The sequence below is a fragment of the Corvus brachyrhynchos genome, unplaced genomic scaffold, assembly GCF_000691975.1.
Source record: "Corvus brachyrhynchos isolate BGI_N302 unplaced genomic scaffold, ASM69197v1 scaffold152, whole genome shotgun sequence".
NCBI classification, from domain to species: Eukaryota; Metazoa; Chordata; class Aves; order Passeriformes; family Corvidae; genus Corvus; species Corvus brachyrhynchos.
Genome location: NW_008237447.1, coordinates 6,046,195 through 6,064,598, shown reverse-complemented (window position 1 = coordinate 6,064,598; position 18,404 = coordinate 6,046,195). Strand labels below are relative to the sequence as shown.

The 18,404-nt window shown below is 38.9% G+C and overlaps 1 protein-coding gene across 8 annotated transcripts in view; it reads right to left on the bottom strand.

Annotated features, from left to right (window-relative positions):
* The window catches only part of ROBO1 (roundabout guidance receptor 1), a 704,028-nt gene that overhangs the window by 11,062 nt on the left and 674,562 nt on the right, over positions 1–18,404 (bottom strand). For 5 of the 8 annotated variants that reach the window (XM_008631567.2, XM_017731501.1, XM_017731500.1 and 2 more), the window contains 7 exons: positions 16,972–17,126; positions 13,283–13,618; positions 10,686–10,793; positions 7,898–8,042; positions 7,339–7,590; positions 3,203–3,612; positions 1,330–1,482 (listed from right to left, as the gene is read on the bottom strand). In XM_008631567.2, coding sequence (XP_008629789.1) covers positions 1,330–1,482; positions 3,203–3,612; positions 7,339–7,590; positions 7,898–8,042; positions 10,686–10,793; positions 13,283–13,618; positions 16,972–17,126 — 1,559 coding nt within the window. The remainder of the gene's footprint in view (positions 1–1,329; positions 1,483–3,202; positions 3,613–7,338; positions 7,591–7,897; positions 8,043–10,685; positions 10,794–13,282; positions 13,619–16,971; positions 17,127–18,404) is intronic. The other 3 variants (XM_017731505.1, XM_017731504.1, XM_017731506.1) reach the window with 2 other exon arrangements.

Sequence of the window (18,404 nt, the reverse complement as noted above, 5' to 3'; positions counted from 1 at the left end):
TGAAACGCCATTACGAGAGTCTCATAAACGTAACGTTTCTGGTACAGTTTTGGGATTTACACCTTGTGTTGTCCTTTCACAGAAGCAAACATGCACAAAACCACTGTAATAACCCCTTGAAATCAGATAATATTCCAACAGCTCAGTTTCGCTGACAGAAGGGGCCTGGGCACAAGCCAAGAGGCCCAGGTGCACTGTGTCATGCCAGCATTTAACGCAGTCTAATATCAGATAGATGCTACTGAGAGAAAATACTCGGAATAAAGTACAGATAATGGCACGGACAACCACTCATTGCTAAATTACTTCTGCTCATCGTGCTTTGAGCTTTGTATTAAATTTTTTCGTCAAGTGGCAGGAATCACAGGGAGAAGTGGTTTCAAAACTCCCTTCTTGTAACCCTGGATAAGGATCTATAATATTAGGCTTTCATATGATAATGGCAAATGATGCCCCTCTTTGAAAAATTTCAGACTGGTAATGAAAGTCCTAATCAGATTGTTGTTGCAGAGAAGCAGGAGGTGGGGAGCTCTGCCCTTCTTTCCTTTTCCCTTCCCTCCCCTCCCCTTCCCCCACATCTCCCTCCTGTTAGCAAATTCAGCAAACTTGACAAGATGGGTTAAGTCTTGGGGAATTTATCTTACATGAATTTCCAACAAAGCCCACGGATTGTTTTATACAACTGGAAGGCAGTGCTTTAATAAAAGCTGCACCACCTGAGGCATTTTCATTAAAGGCTCTCTCTAGACAACATCACAATGTTTGCATTATCATCCTACACCCCCAAGAGAATACAAGCACTGCCTTTTCAGCAAGAGTTGATATTGTGTGTGAAGGCACGAGAGAAGATGATTAGATTTTGCTTTCACTCACAAAGTAACTGCTTGCAACAATGCTGTGGTCAGGATTACAATTCGCTGACTTGTGTTGTCCACCATTTGAATGGTGATTTGGTTTTTTTTCAGGAAAAGACACATACTGAAGGTTTTAATAGTCAGTCACATGAATGAAGATTTTAATCCTAACCACACATTATTCTCAATGACTGTACTATTTAAGCTATCTGGGCTCTTAAATAATGGCGGTAATTAGCCGATTAGGACACTATAGAGAACAGGTGCAAGGCTCTGGAGTGGAAGCATCAATGTACAGTATTAAGGAACTCTGGCATTTAAAATGATTAAACTGTTCAGTGTGTTTAGCAACAGGAAACACAAATCACTGAATTCTGAAACACAGCGTTATCTCTGTGGAAAAATTTCACACACACGCACTGAATGGATATTTAGAAAGGTTCACTGAGGCTCTCACCCATTTCAGTGGACTCACCATCTGTGTAGACTTCTCTGCGCAGATGTCCTGGCTGGTGTTTTTGCTTTTTGGCAGGTCGGACCTTCTGTATGACAACAGCACTCATGTTGCTGTCGGTGGATACAGGGCTGGTGGGTCTGGGACAGTGTGATGCATGAAAATGTCTACGGCCTGCAAGTGGTTATAGGACAATTGAAGTTATTTTTCTTACCTAAAATAAAACCTTTCATACTTTCTCTTTTCACATCAGAATGCTGTAGCTGTACAAAACCTAAAAATACACTGTCAAAACAATAGTAAAGCTCATCCAGTTTTAGAATGAGCTGTAACTAAATCGAAGCATTTGCTATCCTATCATTAGGCAGGCTGGCTTGGTTGAACAGAAATTATCCAGCTGCTTGGTAGCTGGTAGTTCCTGCCCCAGGAGCACGAAATCCATCAGCAGGCAAGCATGAGCAGGATTCCTACCCTGCCAGTTTCTGGAAAGAGCAGAATGTTTCCCTTTCAAGACAGGTTCCCCCTTCCCTAGCTCAGGCCACATGAGGTCATTCCCTGTCAAAAGCAGAGCAAGTCACCAGCAGGTCTCAGGTACTGAAGTCCCTGCTGCCACTTTGAGTGAATTTTCAGGAATGCATTGAGCCTGGATGACTGGCATTTTATCATAGATTATTTGCAGTAAGAAGGGTCACATTTTAAGGATATGCAGTCAGGCACATGTAATACCAATGTATACAAACTGCTGCATAGTATGAGCTTAACTGTTGCAAAAATATCAGCAACCAGATGTAAAAAGACCTTTTCTAAATATGTAAGTCTCTACACATATTTATAGGAATTTCTGTGTACAAAATGGATTAAAATCCTGGCCCCGTGGGTACAAATGGGAGTTTTGCCACCTACTTCAACTGGTCAGGATTTAATCCAGAATTACTAAATTACCTCCCCTCTCACTCTTCATGATGAACAGCTGTGTTGAAATGAAACAAAGGACTGTTAACCGGGAGAGGATGTCAGAGATGGCAGGAAGGTTGAAAATCTGTGGAGTCAGGGTGGACACAGTTGTGACAGAGTACCTCTTCTCCAGGCCTGGCAGTTTAATAGGATTGATTGTCAAAACATTCATGGATCTGCCTGTAACTTGCATCCCAGCCTGCTGTGTTCTTATTTCTTAGTTGAACTATAAAAATATCCATTTGGCCTAGTCAGGTTACTGATTACCTGTATATAGCCAGTGCTACTAGTATCCAGCATGTTGTAAAAATGAAATATTTCAAATATCATGTCTTATATGTTCAGTGGTGATTCAGGAGAAAGGAAAAAGGAAAAAAACAAACATATGCATAAGGCTCTGCTGCATATGCACAACCTACAATCTAAAATGCTACTCATAACAGCTGTCAAAATATGAAACCAACACAAAGCCAGTTCATCCCAATAATACAACAGTAAAAGCCTGAACAGAATTCCTCAAAAGAAAAAAAAATTCCAATCCAGCGAAAATAGAACTCTAAAGGTTTACTATTTATTTGGACACTTCAATAGACAGGGATTAAATCTTCTCTTGTAGAGTGACTGAAAACACTGGGAGCCTTATACTGGGAAAAGATAGACTTCTGTAATCCTTTTTCTTTTCCCTTTCCTTCAGTTCTGAGTGTAAATCCACCAGCAGGATGGATGTTTGTCCACGATCAATGAGACCAAAGAACTAGGAACTACTTATGAAAAACAATGCAGAGCAGCAATTTATTTGAACTATTTCACCAAAACTCCTTTTCTGGCTCTTCCTGACTTATAAACACCCTAAGAACAGCAGTTCAGAACGCGTCTGTGGATAGATTCATTTCACAATGGCCATTTTTTCAATTCTCCCATCGAGCAGAGGACCACTCACCTCCTGCTGCCTCGTGCATTTGCCGTCTGGCTACTTTGAGCCCTGCGTACTCCGCAGCTGCTGCCCCAGCCTGTGCAAAATCGGCGTCGGTGAAAAACGATCCGTCAGAGGAGCTCACGCTGGAGCGCCCGCTGGAGATGTTGTCTTCTTCAGAGGCTGAACCCCAGCCATTGATCATGGACCCCGTCACGGAGCTCTCCAGATCCCCCACGCTGGAGGCAGGGGTCTGCTCCAGGCCACGCAAAAGGAGCCTCCTGTTCTGCATCTTGGCAACCTCGATGTCTGCCTCATCCTCCTCCTCTTCTGGGGCATCCGTATCCATGTCAGAGACCAAGGGCCCTGAGATGTATCCGTAGGTATGAGGTGGGGAGATGGGCCTTGGAGGGGGTGGAGGACTCACAGGTTGACGTCTGCATAAAAATACAAGGGCGAGAAGAATTGAAATCACATAATGAAGTCAGAGGAAATAGTAGATTGATGAAAATACTTCCTTTATTTCCCAGCAAGCTTGACCTGCCTTTTTAAATCAATCTAATTTATATCCGAAATGCTCGGGTTTGTTTTTTTAGTTTATATTTTTGCTGTAAATCAGAACTGACAGCTATGTACTTTGAAATCTATCACAAAGAAAGCTGATTTTTTAAATACGGTTCCTTTATCACTGACTTTAATGATAAAGCTGTTCATTTTCCCTAAATAACACATGTAGAGCTAAGCAAAGAGCTGTTTGCAGGTCATGTGACTATTAAAAAAACTATTTGTGCACCCTTGAGAGTATAAGCAAGAGAAATAATTGTAAACATATAGCTTGAAACTATCGATGCCAAGAGATGCATCTATCCAAACAGATTGCTCCATTAACATTATCTTCCCTCCACCCATCCTGGTGATTCAGAAAGATATGAAAAGAGAGACTGCAATTTCATTATTTTTTAAATTGATCTAGGTGGTGAAATAGAAGAATTTTCTACTGCAACGTTAGTTCTAGGCCTTAGGGGTACCAACATGCATATAGATCTATAGGTTAACTTATTTTGATCTTTATTTGTCAGTAATGGTATCTCCAGCCTAAGGAGGCAAAGTATAAGATATCAGATCAATGTTCAAGATTGGTTAATATTTCACTCAGAAGTTCCAGGTAGCAACATTGTCGACACGGGGCCACAGACACGCTCTTTGATTGCCATTTCTCTGGCAGGAAAACACATTTTCTGCAGTAATGGTTCTCCTGTTGGCTGTGCTCACCAGGAATTTCTACTTCAGTCTGCTTTGAAAAAAATTTCAAAGTAATTTTCCTTTGTCAACTTTGCCCTCTTATGATTTCATTGAGAAATGGTGACTCTCATAGTTAAATCGTCTCTTTTGTGAGGGCAATTTTGCAATTTTGGTTTTCTTTAAATTTTAATAAATGGGAATACATATTAATTCTGGAAAGAAATGTTAGCAAGGAAAAACCTAATACTGTATAGCAAGAGAAAATTGGATCTTCCCTGGACTACATAATCTTGCCACTGTTTTTCACTTGCTGTATTAAGTACTGAACAGAATGAAGAATATCCAATAATCAATTTATAAAAGCACCCCCAAATCCCAGAATTTGTTGCTGCCTGGAATCTGTACTTGCTTTGACTAGAGACCTTGCCCAATAAAGTTTTACTGTCTTAATTTAAAGCTCTTGTGACAAATGTCCTTGTGATATATTTGCCTATTCTCTAGGTTTTGGTATTAGAAGACAGGCAACTGGTTACAAAATATGTTAGGGTTCTTGAAAATGTAGTTTGGCTGCCAGCCTTTAAGGATAGGTTAATTGAGAGCAGCTAGTTCACGGGTATAGAGAATTAACAATACTTCTTCCCCTTTATCTGATGCAGGTTCTCGCTTTAACAGTGACATTGTCTCCTATCTCAGCTCTGGCTTTAACACTGGTATCACCTGCTATCCCACTAAATCTTTAGTTTCTTGCTCTCCTTGTTGACTCTTCCAGAGCACAGGTTTCTATTTCAGTTTGCTATATTTCTAGCAAGCTCACCAGACAGAGAAATATTACAGTACACCATCACCACCAGAATCCTATTCTAGATGCCTGGTTCTGACCAGCAAACGAAATAATACCCACCAGAACTACGAGTAAACCTAATAGAAAGTATGACAAACAGTATTTCAGGCATTATTTTCACTATAAACCCACCATTTACAAGACACCCCAAATCAGTATGGGAAGGCACCACTTGGAACGTATTCTTAGTTTGAAGGTATTGCCACACCACATTTGAAACAGAACCCCACCCCTACCAGAACGGGTTACAGCTGTTGAGCACAGTACACCCAATTCCTCAACAGCAGCCCTGGGTCATATCAACACCAGTAGATGGAACAGGTAGTCAGGAAAGCCTTACAAATCAAATAAATAGAATTATATGACTCTTTTTAAACTGATGAGATGGATGCGGCAAAAAGGAAAGAAACAACGTTTGAAAAAGTAAAGTGGAAAAGACAAATTTAGTCACTAACAAATTCTAAGACTTTCAGCAAAGCCAGACTTAACCATTGTAGGAGGGACAAAATAAATATACATTTTATTTTTTCAGTCCACAAAGAGAGTAAGTTGTACGTCCTAGGAGCTTAAATTGGAGCATCCTTCCAGCTCCTTATGCCACTACTTTTTGATGGCATTGATGGTGACCAGCCATGAGTATTTGTGTTGAGCAAACTTTCTACTTTCCAGGCAGCTGCTGACTGGTTATGCATGTTTGTATACATCTGCTTTTTGTCTACTCCATTCTGTATGTCAGGACACATATCCTAATCTCCAGAAAATCACAGAGATTCTGGAAAGTCACTCATGACTATCGGTCACTTAGCTTCTCCCTTTTCCATTTGTGTCCAGCTACTTTAACCTCTTTAATATCCCAGAAAATGTAAGTGATTAAAATGAACACTTCTGTGGACCAGCGTACCAGGGCCAATGGAAACTACAGGAAATCAGCCATCCACTAATAAACAGAGTGATTTTAAAGACACAGGAAGATAGAGGAAAAGATGCACGGTACAAGTGTTACCATAAACAGTAAAGGAAACAAACCAAGGCAGATCAAGTAGTGGGGAGCTAAGGTAAAAGCAGATATAGGCTCCTTAAAAAAAAGATGCATAACTACTGCCTACTTAAAAAATGGGAGCCATAAAGATGAGCTAAATTTTAAAAAACATTCTGGAAAATACATCCATAAATATCCAGTAAGATATGTTGATAAAATCAGAGCTCTACAGTCTACTCAGAAAAATCATATAAATTTCATTGTAATAGGCTTGCATTTTACTAAAAATAGAAATTCTACACAGAATACTGCAGGTAAGTGTATATATTTGTGACAATAAACAATATGTGCAAACCACTGGCAGAAAAAAATAATAAAAGCTCATAATTTGGGATGGAAAAGCTGTGACTTCTTAACAAAAGCCAAGAGAAGTAAGCACCATACATAAAAGGGCTCATTCAGAATTCACTGTTTTATGGGAGAGAAGCTGTGAGAGTTTATATGCAAAACAGTTGTAAAAGCAACTCAGAGAAGAAACAAGATTTCCCTGTAGCAAATATCTATCTTTATTAATGTTGGTCATTCCTTTAAATAAGGTTAGATGGAAATGTTAAGAAAATTTTGCAAGCAGTAATTTCCTGTATTAGGATTTATGAGAGGAGGAAAATCTATAGGTTATATAAATTGTATATTTATATATATTCATACATATTGGTGACAACTTAATTGCACAGTTACTGTGAAATAATGCATGCTATTTTATGGTAATAATGCAGTAAATCTATTGGAAACAATGGAACTGTAATTATATGGTAAGCTGTGTTAACGATACCACTTTAATAACCTGATGACTGTGAATTTAACTTATGTCAGCATCATACGTACCCTAAAGTGATATACTGCATTCCTTCCCATGGTACAGTAATAAAGCAACTTAATTACCTATTTCTTAGGTTAAAATAGTTCTAGCATCCTGAATTAGAAGTTAAAGAGTAACAGAATAATGGGGAAATTGTTGGCCTCACTAAATTCAACAGGAGTTTTCAGTGGGGCTCAGACGACTCTTGTCACATCTCTCTCGCTACATTTGCATTCACACACCTCCGGTCAGGTTGGTGTTGTGTGTGTCCCAGATCCTCCTGACAGTCCTGTAACATGGGCTGGAGTTCTTCCTGGGGAGAGGGGGTGAGAGTGGCAGTTGACTGATGGCTATAGGAGACAGCGGCTGGAGAGGAAGCTGCTCCTCGGACAGGTGGAGTAGGACCTCGCTCATCTTCTTCCTCTTCCTCTAGCTCATCCTGCTGCAGATACATCCTTGCAGGTGGCACAGGACAAGGAATTTCTTGGTCATAGCTAAAATTAATTTTTTAAGAAAATAAGGACTTAAATTTGTACTGTGTAATTAGCATATCTGATACATGTATTAATAGCCCAGAAACAAACCATTGTTCTCTGTGCTCTTGAGAACAGCTCAGTGAGGATGTGCTGAGTGGACGCACACCACTGTCAGTAAGTGCTCTCCAAATTGCCACGCTACAGCTCAACGAGCAGCACCAGAACAGTGCTGGAGGAAGGTCTCACTGCCAGTTTGTAGGGCAAATTACAGTTCAATTAACTAGTGATTAAAGCAGGAGATGGAGGATGTCTTCATCTTTCTTACCTTTCATCCACTGAAAGACTGTAATCTTCACTGTTGCTGTGAGGAGGTGGATGTGCTGGAGGGGGTGGGAGAAGATCTGCCCAGTTCATGCCCGCTTGCTTGGGAGCCTTTGGGGTCCGAGCACCCTTCTTGTGCCCTTGACTCCCTGTGAATAAAAAGCAGCACACATGTGTAATGCTTTTAAGTCTCTCCTCAGCACCAGCTATGAAAACTGAAATAACTGTAGTCCCTCCCAGATGCTCTTGCATTCTTTGAGAATTTACTGTTTTGCTCAGTTTGGAGCAAATAGGCATTCCTCCTTTTTACACCAGTTTGTACTTGTAGCTCCTTCGTAGAATTTATCTACATTTTAAGCGGTTGAATTTAGCCAGAAACTTTACATAGCACGGAAAAAACCACATGGGATACAAAACTTTGATTTTTAAAATAAACAGTCAAAATGTGATAAAACCGTAAATGAATTTTACAAGCAATGTCATTAAGAGTGAGCTTCCTACTTCTGTTAATTACATTAAAGATTATCATCTAAAACAAATGAGCTGTAGACATATTTTCTGAAGTGCCTTTATCCTACTTAATTGCCAGAACCTAAAATACAATATGATACAGATATGATCTATTAAAGTTCTACTGTTGCATTAAGTCGCTGAATATAGGTAATTTGTACTTGTCCACTGAAACATTTTAGGCACAATGAAATTACTACTTTTAGTCTAAATGGCAGGTGCAGTTGAAAATAATTACTGGAAGAACTAAAATAACAGAAAAAAAAAATAAAGATCAATGAAGTATTTCACAAATGTTTTCAACTACTTTACTGGAAAATTACAGCTCATAATAGAGCAATGCACTTTAACAGTTCAAATAATTTTGAATAAGACCAATTATTCAGGTGGTCTCAAATTTTAAGTTTGGACATGGCTATGATGAGAACTGGCTCAACAATTGTTCCTTAGTATATATACATTTTAATTCTTTGCTATTGTAACTCCTTTATTGTAGATAAAGCTGCTGTAGTTTCGAGTATGTTTTAGACTCCTTCACATTTCTCTCTTAAACTGAGGCATGATTTTATATTATCACAGTAAAGCCTTATGCACATGATTAAATATGCTGCAGTGAGATTTAGGAAGCTTGTTTTTTTAACTTCTGCTGTCTCAGATTTTCCACTCTTACAGACAGCAGTTCTGTTTATTATTGTCCCACACTAGGTGCCAGATACACGTTTTAGCGACGTAAAATTATTCTTCCGCTATCTCAGTATGTCAAGCAAGACCCTAACTATCCCAAGGCGACCTGCATTCTGTACCCTGAGCACCATGATATATACACAGTTCAACACAATTTATTTATTCCTTTGGTCACCTTGCTTCATTCCTCTTGGAGTCCTTAGCACAGGACTATAAATTGTTAGTTATGAATAACCCTAATAAGCGTCAGCATGGAGAACACCACCCTCTCATTTTTAATTTGAGTGGGTTCATACCCCTGAGATGTTTCATGCTGGATTTCAAGTCTTAACATCTTAGAGCATAGGCTCAGAACCACATCCTGATCTTGTAGACCTGGGAATGGGCAAAAGGCTGTCTCCCAGAACAAAACCACTGAACAGCTGGGCGAATTGTGAGCTGTGCTTATCTCACCCCAGCCACTGAGAACTCAGATCATCCAGAAGCACAGCAGGGCTCATCAACATATTTATGTCTACCGTGCCTTGGTCAGAACTGGTCAGGACAAAGCATAGGCTGGGCTTAAGGCAACTGGACTATCAAAGGCAACAGCAGAACAGAATGGGAGAAGTCCTCATCTTGATTAGTAGATGTAAAGTTCAGGGCACTCATAGCTGTAACTCACCCTGTAACTGGTTTGATGTAAATAAACACAGCCTAACTACCAGACTTACAGTAAAGCCCCAAACCAAGCTCATGTGTAGTTTCTAGTTTAGCTCATATACCCCAACCAGAAATCAAACCTGGAAGTGAACAGGTAATACCACAATGATAAAGCATAACTTTTGAATTAAAACATATTCAGTGGTCCCAAAGTACAGAGTGCAATTTCAGTGCTCTGGTCAACACAAAAAGCTGTTTTGTTTCAAGATTTTTACAAAGGATTTTTTACATCATTTGTAGAGGAGATGCCAAAGAGAAACAAAATTTGTCTACTGTCTATATCTAAACAATGTACAAGAATAAATTTGACATAAAGGGACTGAAACCTATAAAAATTTTATGTATGCCTGAATGCTTTTTTACTCAATAAAATACATGGGTTTAATTTAAAAAGTGAAAAACTTCTTAAAGCAGCCCTGTTGGGTTATCACTCAGCTGCTGTGGTATCTTCAGCTGGTTCATGAACTGGGTAAGTAGACACAAGAGATGGGAAAAAACAACACTGAAGTACCAGGAAGGTAACACATAAATTAAAATCCATTTTTTTTTTTTTTTTGGTGACAGTTGAGAAGAAATTTCTATGACTTGCTCATCTGGAAAATATAACATTAACCAGGAGGCCATTAGCATTTGGAAATCCAACCTCTATCTGAGTTCATGACTTTCACAACTTTGGAAAATCAGTCACTAACTGACATTTAGATGACATTAAGCAGTCACAAGGATGCAACAGAAATATAGGCACCTATTGGGAGGACAGTTTTTATGCTGTTCAACGTCTACTGTCAGTGGATTTCTCCCCATCACTCCTCTAAGCCCAGTAAATATTGCCAATTACAGCTACAGCATCCAAACACCACAAAGCCTAAGGCTTGGAAAACCCTGCAGGTACTCACCAGACGTACTACTGCCTCTGTCTGAGCTGTTGTAGGATCCACCTGTATTCTGGTCATATGACTGGTTGTAGGGAATAGTTGGAGCAATGTTGTCATTTACTCGGTAATCTGCAAGTTTAATGGTATGGTTAATGCTGCCCTTCAGGAACACAACTACTTTTATATACTTGCTTTGTAACACAGAGTAAGATCTGAAAATAGTGAGGAAGAAACAAATTCATTTTTTGGAAGAAAAACCATCCTGCAATCATGTTTTAATTTTAGCTTGTCTCTAATTGAAAAATTAGGGGAAATCATGGGAACTTAGTAGCTGCACAGCTAAAATGCAGTAAAATGGAATTCTATGCACAGGGTTTTCACAAAGCCTCTGCAATGATCAAGTCTCAACAAATATATTTATGTATCTATATATATATATATATATATATATGACCTGTGTGAGCATTTTGCATACAAATACTGTCACCTTGATTGATTTTCCATGGTCTCTGCCTAATTTAGGCACGCAGGGCAACCAATGGACTGCGGTAGCTACTTTTGGTCTTTCAAAGGTGACAAACCCACATAGGAGTCAGCCCTGTATAACAAGGGCTGCATGATCTGCTGGAGTAACAATGCAGCTCCAGCTGAATTTGGTTTACAGCAGAAGAGGTCTTTGTTTCAGGTCTGCTGGCTCCAAGAATATTTTTATTTACACTGGATCATGCAGGTTCTACAGGCAAAGCCTTTTTTGCTGATGGCTGTCACCATAACTTTCCTCTCCAGTTCCAAAGCACTTGGTACATACACTTAGTACTTTTAAATCTAGATTTGGCAACCAGATCTGTAAAACTTCATCAGGAAGTAAAATATTCATCTGGCAGAACAATACTCTCGTGCTAAAAAGCAATTGCAATTTACAGAGAACAGAAAGGAGGTAAGTTACTCTTCATACAGCAAATAAAACTGCGTCATAAACAGAACCACTGGACGTAAGGTAGTGACAGTGAAGCACAGCATGTAACTCATCAAAACGGTTACTCTCCATCACAAAAGCTAGAGGTATAATCAGCAGCAAGATGGCTTTGACTTAGGAAATGAGAAAACCAAGATCAGAATATCGACTCATAAAATAGCAAATCAAAACAAAAATAAACAAAACTAAGAATTCAGTCCCCATCTGCTGCAGAAATGCTTGTGATAATGTAAGCATGGGAAAAAGAGCAAAATGATAGATTCCACACCAGAGTGTATTCTGTAATAGTTTCTCAGCCTAGTTGCATTCCACAGACCACGCTGAAGCCCTACATACCACATATGTTTACACAGAGGATAAACAGTAAATCAGCACTCTGAAATATGTATATATGACTGTCAGCAGACAAGGCTTTAAGGGGGCCTTTCCACACTACAATATGCTAGAGAATATGCAGCTGTAATATACAAACTTTGAAAGATGCAGTATCTCCCAGCACATAAAAACCAAACATGTTTTAATTCCCAAAGATGTACGTAATACACAGTTCATGGAAGAGAACAATTACAAAAAAATACAGCTTTCACCCTCTAGTAAGGAGTCAAACCCCTTGAATTTTCTTTTGGCATATTTATGTCAAGGGAAGGTGTGACATTTTAAACTGCCCTTTGAACTCCTCTGTGAGTAGATGGGTCCGGTAGAGAAATCAACATTCCTGCAATGAAATGTTTCTTTTTACTGGATCACTTATCACTGTGTGATCACTTGAGTTACAACAATCAATGCAAAAAGTTCCAAGTTAGAATGGGTCCAGCTCCTAGGGACGCTGTTTTGCAAATCAGGTTATTAAAAGAGGTTGCATGGTAGCCTGGAGGACTAGAAAGAAGAAATCACATACCTATTTCTTTCAGCTCCCACACAGTATATTAAAGAAACATGCCTTCAAGGCCTCAAAAGCACATTCTGATGCTTCCTGTTAACACTGAAATCAATTTATTTTTAGCTTCTGGATCCACAGACTTCAGTCAGGGTAACACAGGAATTTAGTTTCCCAAATTATGTGCAGTAGCATTGCCTCTCAATATGAGAATTGAAGGCTTGCTAGGAACAAGTCTAAAATGAATTGGATCACTCCATTTGTGTCCCCAGTGTACAACACAATACAATTTTACAGAGTTTGATATGCAAAATTTCATTCGTTTACACGAACATGTAGATTTAATGAGTCTCCATCCACGACTGGGAAGAGTGGGTTGACCTACTTAAAATTTAAGGTAGAGTATAATGTGACTACCATGCATCTGGCTTATGAATAAAATATCTGGCCTCTGTCCTAACCAATCCCTTAACTACTATTAAATTTAAATTAATCTCATATCCATAGGAAATGTATTTTGTTTAACTCTTTTCTAAAGATACAGCTTGCTATTTTTTACAATAAATTCAGTATCTGAAAGGTTATTGTGGTGCTAATTAACTTTCTGACACTGCTAACCATGTATTTCTATATCTAAAGAGGCAGAAGTCTAAAAGCACCACAGAAGCCTGTAATTGCTGAACCCGAAAGCTTTAGACTCCTGGAACCAGAAGGTCAAAACTCCTCTGATGCCTAAAGAGGAGAAACAAGCTAAAAGCTCTTCACCTTTGTTTAATTTGTTTTGCTCCATAATGTTGTACTGTATGGGTGGAACCTCTTGCTTTTGCTGAACAGAGGGTTTCCAGTGTTTCTCATTCGTGTCCCCGCTGCCATTGTTAACATTATTGCTGATATTGGACTGGATGAGCTGAGTGGTGGCATAAGGAGTGGGCTGCCCAGGCTGGCTGACAAATCTTCCATCCTTTAGATTTGGACTATTGAAGGTTTTCATCTCATTGATTTTGTTGCTGAGGTCCACGTCCCCATACACAGTTGACTCAGGCAACATCAGGTTTGTCTGCTTGTTGTCCAGCTGATTGTTGTAATTTGCTATACAATCGGCTAACCACAGAGGAGAGAAAAGAGAAAAGGTCATTCTGTTCGCTCACACCAGACTTTCCATGAAACCCCCTCTAACATTTCCTTACTGCATAACTACATGGCTTGAATCCATGTAGCAGACACACTGAGGCAGAGATACTGCCATTAACTATAGAATTTACAGAATATTATTTACCTTATAAACTACTTCTCCAAAAGTAGGGTTCACTGTTCTGATTCACTGTAAATTCAGACCTTCTGAATTGTATTTACAATGACTTACCTTGCTGGGCTCTTCCGTAGTGGCCATATAAACATTTGTATTTTTGGACATTATTCTTATAGCAGTATAGATATTCAATTCATAATTTTGATTAAAATCATTTGAATTGCAAGGAAAATTCAACCAAAACTTAATAGCAGGAGTAACTAAAGAAGACAGGTCATTTCATGTCACCTAAACAGTATCTAGACACTCTTGTATTTGTCATAAGAAATAGATGTACAACAGGTTTTTATGAAACAGACTGAGAAATGATTACATATAAGAGAATTAAAGAAAAACAGCACAATGTAAAAAGGTAACTCAGTACCCAGTAGCAAGTCTTTATTTGATCATTGTTTCCTTGTACAATCTTATATTTTAACTTGAAACAAAAAGACAGAAAAGCAAGCTGGAACTTTTGCTGATTCTCATTTGCTTTGGATATTGCAAAATACATAATACCACAGTAATACCATTTTCCTGCATGCTAAAGATATATCGCATAGACAGCATGAATTCATTCTTCTGACATTGACTGCATCCTGAGATCACCACTTATTGCAGACAGGAAAAAAACATGTGCTGATGCTCGGGCCACTGCTGCAATGTCCCTGCCTTGCCCCGATCTCTTGCCACTGTGTGACAGCAAGCCCACACATTTTTTCTTCTCCACATCCAGTCCACTGGGAGATACTGAATGAAGTAAAATAGTCTGTGGGTCAGCAGTTAGAAGGCTCAGTGGAACTAGCATTCAATGATCCTTAAGCAGAAACTTTAATTTTCTAGTTGATTAATGCATCAATAATTACATAACACTCACTAGGAATACAGTTTTCCTCTTTTAAAAGATGTTGTATTTACGCTAATGAATTTGATTCAAAACCTGAAGTCCGTTACCTGTGTCTACAACGAATTTACTGGAGAGGATGCCAAGTAAAACTGCATACAGAATTCAAGATTTCACCATTCTCTAAATGAAATAACTAGCAAACATACAGGATGTTCAATTACAAAAATATTCCCTAACACATACATATTTTTAGAGATATATTACCTGAGAAAGGGGAATAAAATAATGCTTGTGTAAGAAAACCACCGATGCACATTTTCAGTGACTAACAAACAGTATCAGAACATGCCACATAGAACTTATCACTGCACATTTCATGCCCCCCAGCCTGTGGTTTTTTTGAAGGTTTTACTGTTTGATATATTTTTCTTTCTTATGTGAGGTGTTATTTATTGCCTCTGTTATTTATTGCTTCACAGTCTTCAACTTCTTGATTTCTAGTGTTTAAATTTTTTCATTTCTCTCACCTACTGAAACCATACTAGTCTTTCCTCCTTTCTAAGTCTATTGTATCATACTGGGCAATTATATACACAGTATATTCTTCACTCCTGATACCTCATGCTTTGCTACAATATCCTTGCAGAGTCACTTGTAACATATATTTTTACCTCCTTTCATTTGCAGCTACCTCTGATTTGTGTGTAAGGCAATATAATCAATACAGTATATGCAGTAGGTACATTTTTTACATAGACACATTAGAATTCCTCACAACAAGTACTTAAAACTGGTTTACCTACATAACAGAAGATTTATCCTGTTAGATCTTTTTTTATGGCATCTACTTTTGGAACAATACATTCCCATTCTGTAGACTTGGAAGACAGTGCTATACTTAAAATTAAAAATGCAGCTACTTTGCATTTTCACAACTACTGAGGGGATATCCATCGCTGCTGCTTCACAGCATTAACCAGCCCACGATGACAGAATTAAGAATATTTGGCAGAATTTCCAGGAAAGAAGACACCACTCTGAACATACTGTCTGACCCACAAACTTCAGAGTTCTACTTGAAAGGAAAGAAACACTTTGCAACAGAACCAAGCTTAATCTGAAAGCTAAAATGAGGGAGAATCCACTGCAGTTCAATACAAGATGTTATAATAGGCTGCAACCATCAAAAATGTGCATTCTCTTCCTTTTCTGAATTTGTTAAGTTTCAGTTACCAGAACTTGCTATGTCTGTTCTTGTAAGCCATCCCTGAATCACAAACCTTTTTTATACAGGTACTGGTGGACGTGATATCCTCAGCCAGAGTGAGATACAAGTCTCTAACACCAAAATCTCTCACCTTGCTCCGAAGCACCTGGCAGTGCTCCTTGTCAGACAGCATTACTGCAGCAGATGAATTGCCATCACCACCACTCATGAATTACCAGCCATTAGAGCTGGCTTCACACAAATTACAGGAGGTAATGCTGCTTGGCACTTATGCAACTTTACATACTCCCTCTCTGAAATACTGGGACTTACTATTACCAAAACCAGCCAGAGGTGCTTGTAGTGGAAAAGCTTCATTTCATTCCTCACCAGTAATGCAAACTGGGATAAACCAAAAGGAGCCTAAGGGCTGTTTAAAGCAAAATGTGCAACAATTAGAACTCTGATATATATTTCACAGATGTGTTACCATGGAACTCATGAGGTTTTCTTTCAGAGCTCTCTGAGTCCTACTCAAGCTCCCAGGAACTACTATTTAACCTAACATTTTGTAATTGCTTTAAGTGTATGAAGCGAACTTCTTTATTCACACACCCTACACAGAACACCAGCTATCCAATTTTGTACAGAATGGCACTGAAAGGGAAGTTCTGAGTGTGCCAAAACAGACTGACTTGTTGCAAGCACTGTAGCAATCTTTTATTTCTTGCTTCCCATCACATCCAAACCAGAAGGAAAATCTCATTAGCATTATTTTGGTATTTCTCCTCCATCCAAGCAACAAGGATGTACAGAACAACCTAAAAATGACCTTATCTGCTCTATTCAGAAGCTGAAACATATCAGTTCAGTGTGACTTTGGGCAGCATTGAACTGTGCAGGGGCTCCTTAAGCCTGCTACAACTATCCAAAGGGGACCGAGAAAGGATCCAGAAAGGGACCACAAGCATAATCATGACATAGAGGAGACATTACATTAAGTCTAAACCCACTGGAAATAAAAACCCAAACAAACCTGTACGCTCTCTCAGGTATTTAGAAGCACACACTCTGTAAAGAAGATTCCTTAGCAAGGTAGAAACATATCTAACCTGGTCGACTGTACGTTGTAAGGTTGCCATCACTGTTGCCATTGCCAGAGGTGCAGCAGTTGATGGAGCAGTCATTGTGATTGTTCCCTGTGTTAGGCCAAGTATCTGCTAACCATGGCTGAGTGGCTGGTTCACTGATGTTTAGGAGTCCAGGCCTTTAAAAACAAAGCTTGGTCATTTCAAAAATCAAACAAAAGCATTTTCACATTGCAGTTACACTCTTCTCAAACGGTGAGATATTACAAAATAATACCACGTATCGAAAGGCTTGAGCACTGGAAACACAGCTTGATTCAATTATTTAGACTTCTCTAGTCTCCTGTCTAACCTCTTCCTTGCTAAAACACTCAGGAGTGAGCAGTCAAGGGCAGTTCATTTTGCTGGACTATGCTGTATGCTGGTGTGCAACATTTACCTGACACTTTGGTTTTCATCTTTTAATTTGTTTTTCCTTAAGAGGTTACACTTTTATTTTTCTGCCTCTTCACCCTTTCTTAAAGAATGCAAGGTAAAAAAGAGGAAATTGGAAAGTCAAATAAACAAAAAAACTCACACATGGAAGCAGGATGGATGTGCAGAAGAGCCAAATTTAAATATGAATACTCTCAAATTCTTGGTTATTTATGGAGCAAGTTCTCCTCCCCATCAGACAGTACTACTGTGGTGCATCAAAGGGAACAGCAGGGTAACAGAAACCTCTGTGGCTCGGGAGCATTTGGATTTCACCAACCATGCTGAGTAGGTGACACACACTTCTTCATGAGTAAGCCACTCAGCTCCTAAGAGACTTTAAGGTAATTGGGAATACTGACCACCTGAAAAATATCCAGATATGAATGCTGCATTTGGAATAAAGTGTATTCCTGCCATCAGCAGAAAGGAACAGGGTTCCCTGTTTTCCAAGCTGCTGAATTTTTCTAGTGAGTGTTGATGAATGTTCTGTAGAATTTTTGGTGGTTCTTCAGTTTCCACGCTAACAATGCAGTGGCATGTTACAGTCCCTCACAATTTAAAATTGCCTTTGATACCTAAGGTCCTTTAAAAAAATAGATAATTTTAGCTACTGTCATATATACACAGTCCCCTCCTCATGGGATTTAACAGGCAACTTTCCATTTGAAAAAGTGCAGAAACTATTTTCCATAATATTAGATGTGATGATCTTCAAAAATAAAATATGCTAATCCTCCTTAACTGCAAGTTGAAAATACAAGCTGCATGCAGTTTTTTTGGGGGGGGTAGAGTCTGGCAGTGCTGCAGGCTTAAGTCATAGACTTAGAATGACATTTAAAAGATCTATACATATATGTGTGTATATATATTTCTGTACTGCATATGTCATCTGCCAATTTAACATAGGAGGTGATGAGGCTTGACTTGCTGTCAGGCTTACAAACCAGCCAATATGCATTCAGTAAAGAAGGTTTTTTTTT